Source organism: Delphinus delphis, chromosome 3 (genome assembly GCF_949987515.2).
Source record: "Delphinus delphis chromosome 3, mDelDel1.2, whole genome shotgun sequence".
Lineage (NCBI taxonomy): Eukaryota > Metazoa > Chordata > Mammalia > Artiodactyla > Delphinidae > Delphinus > Delphinus delphis.
The window spans coordinates 89,749,881-89,760,914 of NC_082685.1; the positions used below are offsets into that span (position 1 = coordinate 89,749,881).

At 37.7% G+C, this 11,034-nt stretch overlaps 1 protein-coding gene across 8 annotated transcripts in view; it reads right to left on the minus strand.

The window, feature by feature from the left end:
* Positions 1-11,034, minus strand: part of MACIR (macrophage immunometabolism regulator) — a 192,870-nt gene that overhangs the window by 173,945 nt on the left and 7,891 nt on the right. For 3 of the 8 annotated variants that reach the window (XR_011246421.1, XR_011246422.1, XM_060009066.1), the window contains exons 3-4: positions 6,406-6,455; positions 2,686-3,186 (exon numbers count right to left, since the gene is read on the minus strand). Coding sequence is in view for 6 of the 8 variants with exons in the window: in XM_060009066.1 (XP_059865049.1) it covers positions 2,686-3,163 (478 nt within the window). In the remaining 2 variants the exon portion in view is untranslated. Of the gene's footprint in view, positions 1-711; positions 3,187-6,405; positions 6,456-11,034 lie in introns of those variants that run through there. The other 5 variants (XM_060009060.1, XM_060009063.1, XM_060009062.2 and 2 more) reach the window with 2 other exon arrangements.

Sequence of the window (11,034 nt, forward strand, 5' to 3'; positions counted from 1 at the left end):
CTGCAATGTATTTTAAGATAATGTCAGCAAGTATATGACGGCCAAATGTATGCCCTGTTTAGCACAGAATATCAAATTGAATGAAAATGGAGGGGAAAAGAATTTAAAAATAGAAACCATATTAAAAGGCTAAAGAAAATGTGATTTTTTTCCCCCCCAGCTTAGAGATCCTCCCTAACCTTTTTTCTTGATAGGATACCACTACCTACTACTGGAGCATAAGCACCAAGTGTAGGGAAAGCAAGACTGAGCTAGTGAAGGGGCTCTGCCAACACATTCTGAAAACCACTGACCCTGAGTTTCGAAACTTTCTTTCTAGGAAACCAAACTTTAAATTATATATATTTACTAATCACATAATAGAAAATATATCTCAAACTTTTAACCGCCCCCCTCACTTTTGCTGCAGAGTTTCACACCTGTCTTTAAAAACAAAATGGAATAGCTACATATTTTTATTTAGCTTAAGAAATTATGTAGGCGCATGGGCAGAGACAGATCTCACAGTCACACAGTTGTGTGACTCAACACATACCATTGCCATGAATACATTCTTCACCTTGAAATGTGAACGAGCACTAAATGCAAAATTATTATTTTATTTTCTTTAACAAAAATGGAATCTAAAAATAACTGCTTTGGTGAATCCTTGAACAGTAACTGGCCTGTTGATGATGGACCTCGTTAAAGCACAACACAACAATGTGTGTTTATATCACCCTTTTATTTCATAGTTAGAAATAATACAGTTCCACAGGGTAAGTCATCAATAAATAATGGTGTTTAATCATTAAACGTAAAAATCCCAACTCTTTGGCATCTGACAGGATTCTATTTCTTGTCAAACTAATGACTGTATAGATATAGTTAATCTTAGTGATCATTCGTCAATACAATATGTTACAAAGGTGCAATTTACTTTAAAATGTAAAATAGCTGAAAATTTCCAGCCCACCAAGAAATCTGATCAACTCAGTAAGATATGGGCCAACTTCCCTGAGGCTCTTTCACATGATTTGCCTCAGTGGAAGTATAATCAACGTTGATTGAGAGTTCCTAGGGTTTTCTAATACTTATTCTGCTCTAAATAGTTTGTCATTCATTCTGGCCAAAGAAAAGTCACACCTGCACCAGGAATGACCTACTCATTTAATTAAAAGGTGTTCTTATTTTATAAGCAAGATTGCTAACACCTTAGAAACTCACAGCCCCCAAAATAAAATTTAAAATAAGGAGGTCTATGCTGCCAGAAATGCCAATTCAGTAATAAATTGCACCTTCAAGAGTCAAAAAAGAAAAAAAGAAATAGAAACTTTTACAAAAGGTACATTACATACATTTTTTTTTTTTTTCAAAATATGTTCAAGAATAGTTGAGCTGTATTTGTTACTAAAGCCAGGGCATTATTTCTTTAGCAACAAATTAAACCAGTGCAATTGACATAAATTGTTAAGTAATCCAGGATTAACCCATTAAAACTGTAGAAGCACTTTAGGCTCCTGCACTAATCCTAGAAAGTGGAATTTCAATGAGTGCCTGTGCTGCACAGAACTAAAACTGAAATGACCCGATGCCATGCTGAATGGTATCACTTCATACTTAGTTTAAGCATTTGAGAGTAGAAATCATGAGTTCCTCTATTAGAGTTCCATTCACTTACAGAACATTCAGATGCAATCAGTATTATGCCTATAATCCACAATTTAAAGAATCCTTTCCATTTTAAAGTTCCAGATGAATTTTAAATTAGAAAATAAGCACTAAGGAAACTTTTTCAACTTATGAAAACTTCATATTGGAAACTTTCCTGTAAAGTTTCCCCCCACCCATTGTAAAATAAATACTTTGTATCCCAAATTTAATTTTATTAAGACACACTTTAATAACGCTATAAAGAAATATTTTACAGCCATAGAGATCAATAACTTTCCATGCGGAAATAAAAAATTCACTGCTCAATAATATTATTGAAGCAAGTGACGAAAGATTATTCTCTTGTCAATTTGAAATGTTAATTTTTTTCAGTGCAAAACCAGTTATAAAATATTTAAACTCAATATTTAAAAATAAAACGTGGTCCAATTTAGCAATCTTCAAGTTCTAAATTTCATAAAACAAATCATTACATATATTTTATAGTAAAGTACAGAGATTAAAGAAGTACTTGAGTACTTAAGATATAAATTTCTAATGAATCATACCAAGTCAGCAACAACCAAGCAGATAACATTTCCAATTTGAGTATCAGAATTTTAAAGACGATATTACTGTACCAAAGCCTTTTTTTCCCAGCTAAAAAGCGATACAAACTAATGGTCAACATTCTGTTTTCCTTGCAGTTGCGTGCTCTAGAATGATTTCACCTCAAGTACCTGTGATTTCATTCCTGTATTCAAAATTTGATCCAATTTTTATGTTCCAGGAACACTTAGCTGATTTAACCATCTATAATGTAAAGAGTCCTGTACAGAGTACAACAGTGGAATTTTCTAGCCAAGTGTAGGCTGACCTAAACTGGTTTACATCCTCTGCAAGTCACTCATGTATTATTCCTAGCAAACACACGGTCCCCTCTGAGGGTCAGGTGTTGAAGCTGGTACTGTAGCACTTCTGTGTCAGCTGGCTCCTTGATGTTCATTTTATCTAGATTGAGGTAGTCCAGAGATTTGGAGTGAGCCCTCTTACCTTTAAGAAGACAGAGAGGCAGAGGCCCATGGAGGGCCTTATAAGGTTCATAAGGTAAAGATTTAGTGCACTTGTCTCCTGAGCTGGGCATCCGCCTTCGCCTCCTGCCATTGACAGCTGGAATCTCGTACGGCTGGTAGTACCTACTTCTGGTTTTATACAAACGAGAGGAACGGGCAAGTCCTGCATCCAGCTGTTTGGAGCGCAAGGAAGGCACAGCTTCTCCCTTACTCTCTTCACCTCCTGTGCACTTCTGGGCTAACTTCAGGAGTTCCTCACCAGTCGTGAAGCCAACCAAATAGTTAGAGTCCATGTGGAGGATCTGGTAGCCTGACACAGTCCGGCGCATCGGCGAGCACGGAGTGCTGGAACAGCGGGGCTTCTCCACCTCTGCCTTTCCCGGGGAGCTCACCTCGGCCACGGGCAAGGGCAGGGTGGTCAGGGTACTTCTGGACTCTCCATTAACATCTACTTCCATTTTAGGCACCAGTCTGCACACTCCTAAAAGCAGACAGACTCAGATTAGAAGAGTGTAACGATCAGAGCCTCGGGCCAAGCTGGGTGGTTTGAGAAGGCTCAGGGAGCAAGAAGTAACACCGGCCGGAAAAACAACCAATGTACATCTGACAGATTTTTATCTATGTCTATTAAATGTTCCACAGCAAGCATGAAATGACTACTACTTCTCTGCCTTCAAGAACTCAAAGGCAGGTTAAATTAAAGTCTGAAAGACTACTGAAAGGTTCATATGGAGAAGCGTTAACAGAAAACAACAGCAATACTTCTCTAAATGCAGCGCTCCTTTCAATCACACACAGTTTATTCCTTGATGCGATTATTAAGCAAATCCAATACAGAGCTCAACATAATGAAGCAAATAAAAATAATCATACACAATTTCACAAGAATCCACAAAACATTTCCAACATAAAAATTAACTTTAAAATTAACTCTTCAGCACAGCAAAGGAAACCATAAACAAGACCAAAAGACAACACTCAGAATGGGAGAAAATATTTGCAAATGAAGCAACTGACAAAGGATTAATCTCCAAAATTTATAAGCAGCTCATGCAGCTCAATAATAAAAAAACAAACAACCCAATCCAAAAATAGGCAGAAGACCTAAATAGACATTTTTTCAAAGAAGATATAGAGACTGCCAACAAACACATGAAAGAATGCTCAACTTCATTAATCATTAGAGAAATGCAAATCAAAACTACAATGAGATATCATGTCACACCGGTCAGAATGGCCATCATCAAAAAATCTAGAAACAATAAATGCTGGAGAGGGTGTGGAGAAAAGGCAACCCTCTTGCACTGTTGATGGGAATGTAAATTGATACAGCCACTGCGGAGAACAGTATGGAGGTTCCTTAGAAAACTACAAATAGAACTACCATATGACCCAGCAATCCCACTACTGGGCATATACCCTGAGAAAACCATAATTCAAAAAGAGTCATGTACCAAAATGTTCATTGCAGCTCTATTTACAATAGCCCGGAGATGGAAACAACCTAAGTGTCCATCGTCGGATGAATGGATAAAGAATATGTGGCACATATATACAATGGAATATTACTCAGCCATAAAAAGAAACGAAATTGACCTATTTGTAATGAGGTGGATAGACCTAGAGTCTGTCATACAGAGTGAAGTAAGTCAGAAAGAGAAAGACGAATACCATATGCTAACACATATATATGGAATTTAAGAAAAAAAAAATGTCATGAAGAACCAAGGGGTAAGACAGGAATACAGACCTACTAGAGAATGGACTTGAGGATATGGGGAGCGGGAAGGGTAAGCTGTGACAAAGCGAGAGAGAGGCATGGACATATATACACTATCAAACGTAAGGTAGATAGCTAGTGGGAAGCTGCCGCATAGCACAGGGAGATTAGCTCAGTGCTTTGTGACCGCCTGGAGGGGTGGGATAGGGAGGGTGGGAGAGAGGGAGACACAAGAGGGAAGAGATATGGGAACATATGTATATGTATAACTGATTCACTTTGTTATAAAGCAGAAACTGACACACCACTGTAAAGCAATAAAACTCCAATAAAGATGTAAAAAAAATTTTTTTAATTAAAAAAAAAATTAACTCTTCAACTGTGTTTAAGGGGCATACAATAAAAGATAAAAGCTGATCAATTTCTCCAAAGAATCCAATTTAGACCTAAAAAAATTTTTAAGGTATGGAGGAGTCTTAAAGGAAGGTTCCCACAAACCTTGTAAATGTTCTTTATTCCATATCTCCAATCAATTATTTAAAGAAAACCATTTTGTAGTTTAAAAGTTAATCCTAAATCCAGTAAATCAGGCCATTTTTAATATTAAACATATATAAAAATCAAATGTTATTTGACTATTTAATCCTAAAATATACCACAGATTTAACAGTTATTTTATTCTGCAACACCTAAGACAGTGCACTTTTGAATAGTCTGGTAAATGGCAGAACAATTCACAACGAATACTAATATTATTCATCACAATGATCACGTTACATATTTGGAAAACCCCAGCAACCAGAAGTACCACAGACAATGGCCAGGTTCCTAGGAACTTGCAGATGGAATTTTGGAAAATAAAATCCAAGGGAAACTGAGTGACAATGTCACTTCTGATAAACTTTACCTCTACTTGATCTTCAATTAGAAGTAGGTAGCACAGCTTTAAATGTCTCAGATCACTAATTAAAACGATGTCAACTAATAACATGTCCAAATATGTGATTTTAAGATTAAATATTTACTGAATTAGGCTATTATATTAAATAACTCTCACAAATCCCTTTGTAAAACAAATAACCTTTTCCTAATTGAATCATTTTCTAAAATTTGGGTATTCAATCAAAATCTAAGCAATCAGAAAGCTAAAAAAAAAAGTCCCAACCTTATTCCTTCATTTGCATGCTGTATTTTCTTTTCCTTCATTAGAAAATAAATAAACCAAGACTATGAAGAAGTTACCAGATGCCATCCTGTCCTCACTATGGTCAACACATCTCTAGTACAACTGAAAACTAATATCAAGAATGATTCCTGAGGGCTTCCCTGGTGGCGCAGTGGTTGAGAGTCCGCCTGCCAATGCAGGGGATGTGGGTTCGTGCCCTAGTCCGGGAGGATCCCACATGCCGCGGAGCGGCTGGGCCTGTGAGCCATGGCCGCTGAGCCTGCGCGCCCGGAGCCTGTGCTCTGCAACGGGAGAGGCCACAACAGTGAGAGGCCTGCATACGGCAAAAAAAAAAAAAAAAAAAAAAAAAAAAAAGAATGATTCCTGAGGTAAAGTAAATGTCAAAGTGATCCATATAGTTTTGCTTATTACTTACTTTTTACTCTAAATCTTAGACTATTTCCAATTTTAATTTAACCAAAATACCTTCGTCCCTCAACACTTCTAGCTTTAAATTAATTGGTTTTATTCTATTTTATTAATGTAAAAATAAATTTATATTTAATTGTGTAATTTATTTCTCTGTTGAGAGGATGGGAATAGGAGGTGACTACCATGCATACTTTGATATGCATGCAAAAACCTGAAGATTTCTCATCTAATAAACTTTAGAGGGCCATATGAAACCTCATCAGATTTTATGCTGAACAAACAAATGTTTACTCTAAGCCAAATGACAAATTAATCCTTCCTTTCCCACTAATTCTGCAGTCCAGAAAGAGCACAAGAGGACAGATCCAAGGCCTCCAACATACCTAACCTGACAGGCAGCTACAGGCGGGAAGTGTTTCTCTGATACTTCATTCTGAAAGAGAAGGAGAGGAGGGTCAGTGAAACCTAAATAATCAGGGCTGTGGAGGAGATGGGGACCACCCAAGGGGAGTTACCTAGGTGGTGACACTCAAGCCATCAGTCCACATTAAGTGACAAACCAGTCTAGGTTTCTTCCAAATCTGGCAGTCCATGACAGTCCATGGATTTCCACCAGTCACCTTACTGCATTCCCTGGTATATTATAAACTTCCTAAAATTCATGAATTCACACTTCACCCATTCTGAATTGGGTGATAATTCAAAAAGAGGCTAAGCTGGAAGTCATCTTATTTGCCCCTTAGTATAAAAATTGCTAAGCGAGCTAACAGCGTGCAAAGTCACAGTAAAGAAGAGTGGGCACAGGCTTCTCTGGTCAATGCAATCATCAAAAGTTTGCTCCCTCACTAAGTCAATCCTGCTCCATCAAGGCAGACCAAGAGGAATACTTAGAAGCTCTAGGGGTTGAGGATAATGAATGGCAGGATACAAAGGTTTGAGAGAAAAAGAAATTATATACCAGCTTAAAAATAGTACCTAGAAAATTAGAAAAGTGAAGAAAGTGAGTGAGACAATGTATAAAGGTCAAGATTTGGTGTGACAAGAAAAAGACACTTCTGTTAGATGAGTAACTATGACTGGTTAAGTTTCCAGCAGCCAAAACACCATAAAAAATATCACCTGGCTTGGGCAAAACTATCCAACAGGCTCTTCAGACATCTAACCTGATAGACAATGATTTAACCTAGATTGTTCAGCAGAAAATGTAGTTTAAGAACTATGGAAATGTCAACCAAGCAGCCTACCATACTTTAAGAAAACTTACCATATGTAAGACACCTACTACACTTTACTAATGTAAACAACACACTCCCTGTAGAAAACACTACTTAACCAGAAAGTTAAAGAAATAAGCATTTCTAATATCCTCTAACAAAAATTTTTAACCTAGGAACTAAGGATCAATGCTCTATGTAACACTTCTGAATGAGGGTCCTGCTGTACTGGAACATGAAAAAGCTCATTTTAGATATTACACACATAACAGCTGCTACCTGCTGAACCTCTGATGAGTAATTCTAAGGGCTGGAAAACTGCAGTTTTTAGTTATAAAACATCAGTACTCCTGTTCCAAACGATTGCATATTCTCAAAACTAACAGTTCTTTGAGGTGCTTTCATGGTCTGTGTAGCATACTGTCCTATATACAAGAACATCTTCAGATCTTGACACTCATGTAGGAATATGAATGGTGCAAACAGGACTCAGCAAATTGCACAGATTTAAAAAAATGATCCTTTTTACTTATATTTTGCCTTTCTAAAGAACATCTACTGTGTGGCACTAAGAAAGCTATGTGGAAGCTGGCTGATTGGCAAGTAAATATTTTATTTTTAGCTCGGTAGAGTGCTGACTAAGCAGCATAACCTTCCACTCCTCAATGTGACCGAAAACAAAACTTTTTATGCTATTAAATTGCCGAAAATTTCCTGAGTAGATTTAAATATTGGAGCAAGATCCTGAGAGCAGTTACACAATCAACGTTTACTTATCTTTTTAATGGGCAGCAGTAGTGTAGGTACTGTCCCATCTGAAGAGGGGGAAGTACTCTCTAAAAAAATGGGGGTGACGTGAAAGACAATAAAGACCGAAAGGTCTCAAAGTCAGCATATATGAATGTCCAATAATTTTCACTGCAAAATTTCTTATTAAAGGCATTCATCAGGGAACTCGGCTATCGTGACTACATTGGATGTAGCCTGTGTTAGCAGTATATTCTTTGTATTTTACCATGAAAACTCTGCTTATGGGTTTGTTATTTTTAACAACATTCATGACTAAGCATTTTGTTTTATATTCTAAAATAAAACTTGTATCAAAAAAACATACTGCCAAGATAAACAATTACAAAGCACTCTCTGTAAATATTGCAGGTATATATGCAACAGGTACCACGCCCACTGCATCCTTAAGAATAAATGTGAACCGAGAAATCAAGGCCCACTGCTAACTTCTGCACCACAGAGCACTACAAATTGGAGACCAACAACAGAGACCCTTACTGTTTCCATTAATGCCTTTCATATGCAGTTTAAAGCAAAAATAAAAACTGGAAACAGAAAATATGATACCAGAAGCAGCAATATTCTGTGGAATAGAGTCTAGAACAGAAAATGCAACAAGCATAAAAAAGTCAACTTGTAGTTGAACACTGCTTTTATAACTGAGTTTCATAAACAAGTACCAGAAACAACTGTAATTTTTTTAAATGACACCTAAGGGTCTTCAATATCAAATTCCCTCACAATCCAATCAGCAACAGTGGCACTCAAGTATATTTATACAGCATACGGAAGACCTGGCAATGTTCACAGGCACCACTCTGTTTCTTTGAAATATATGAGGACTCAAAACTAGACAACGCTAAACAAGCAAACACTTCAATATTTACCAGGAAAATGTACACAGTGTACATTTTTAAAACATTGGGTACAGCATGCAATTGTGAAGTTTAGCTGAAACTAAAGCAAAAAGTCCAAACCACAACACACATGTAGGGGAACCTGATGCATCAAGACCAGCACGTTCAAAAGAATGTGACCATGGAATCTACTCAGCTCTGAACACCCTCCAAGAGGCCAAACTTCCTATACATTTGGCACCAGGAGCAACATTTTGAAAATATAACCTAGATGCCTCAGCTCCTTAGACCAGCTCTGAAAATAGCTGATAAGTTTCACAACTACTATACAAAGAATTATTTTGAGAAGTACTGCATTCTGGGAGTGTTTTTTTTTAATCAGGCTTATCAAAAAAAGTCACCCTCAGTAATCAAAAAACTGCTCCAGTATGCTTGAACTGTTTTTAGCAACACATAGCAACAAAATTTAAGACAAAACAGATGTAATGTAACTGTCTAAATATACAGAACAAAAATATCATGTGAACAAAATCTTTTTCAAGAGGTACCTGAAACGAACCATTCAGAACAGAGTCATTCCTTGGGAAATGGAGTCCTTCCTAAGCATGACCATTATCAGTCCAGTGATATCTAGATCTATTTAGTTTTAGTGCCAGAGTCATCTAGGAGTTCACTTTCCCGGAACATCCAATTACAGAGAAGAGGACATGTAAGCCGTGAAGGCAAGGGCCTACCCAGGGCCAGGTGTGCAGTTCCAGGTCTCCTGGCTTCAAGTCCAGTTCTCCTTCAATGTCATCATGCTCTGCCTCTAGCACATGGTTCCCAAAGCTGTCTACACACTGACACATCCAAGGAGCTTCAATAAATACTGATGTCTGTGCTCTATCCCTGATCTGTGATTTAAATCATCTGGGGCGTAGCCTGGGCTCTGACATGTTTAAAACATACCGCAAGTGCTTCTAATATGCAGACATGTTTGGGAACTTGTCTTATAGACATAGAACTTAACAGATAGAAGAATTTCACTCCTGTAAGTTCCTGCCTTCTTTTCCTTAATCAGTAATTATAGTCACATTAGTGAGTATCGTTTTTGGCTGCTTCCAACTGCTAACAACCTATCCCTAAGGCCTTCTAATTTACTGTTTCTAATCCACTGCTGTGCTTAAAAAACATCTGCTAATCAAACTTGTTAAAACTGGATATAAAATATAAATAAATTTATGCACTGAATGAGAATTGGGCTTCTTCATCTGCACATACTTTGGTATAGTTACAGTTATTTTAGCTTCTTAGAAGCCTCTGTCAGGTACAGCCACTTTGGATCACAGTTGGGCAATTTCTTATAAAGTTAAATAAATGCTTATTAAACAACCCCACCCACCTTACCTGTAGGTATTTACCTAAGAAACATGAAAATATATGTTCACACAAAGACCTGAACATGAATGTTTATGACAGTTTCATTCATAACCACAAAAAAACCTGGAAACAATCCAAACATCCACCAACAGGGGTAACGGACAAAGAGACTGTGGTTCATGAATAAAATGGAATACCACTCAGCAATGAAAAGGAACAAACCAGGATTACACTAAGTGAAAGAAGCAGACAGAAATGTTATATACTCTGTGATTCCATTTATATGACATTCTGTTAAAGGTAAAACTGCTGGGACAGAAATCAATCGATGGCTGCCAAGGGCTGAGGCTGGGAGGAGAGGGCATACAACAAAGGAGCACAAGGGAATTTTGTGGGGGGGGATGAAAATATTCTACACATTGACACTACACAAATGGCTACATTTGTCAAAAATCATCAAACTATACACCTTAAAAGGGTGAATTTTACTGTATATAAATAATACTTCAATAAACCTGACTTTAAAAATAAGCCTGTCGGGCTTCCCTGGTGGCGCAGTGGTTGAGAGTCCACCTGCCGATGCAGGGGACACGGGTTCATGCCCCGGTCCGGGAAGATCCCACATGCCGCGTAGCAGCTGGGCCCGTGAGTCATGGCCACTGAGCCCTGCGCGTCCGGAGCCTGTGCTCCGCAACGGGAGAGGCCACAACAGTGAGAGGCCCACGTACCCCCCCAAAAAATAAAATAAATAAGCCTGTCACACCAAGTTTTTGATGCTCCTCCAAATTTTAAA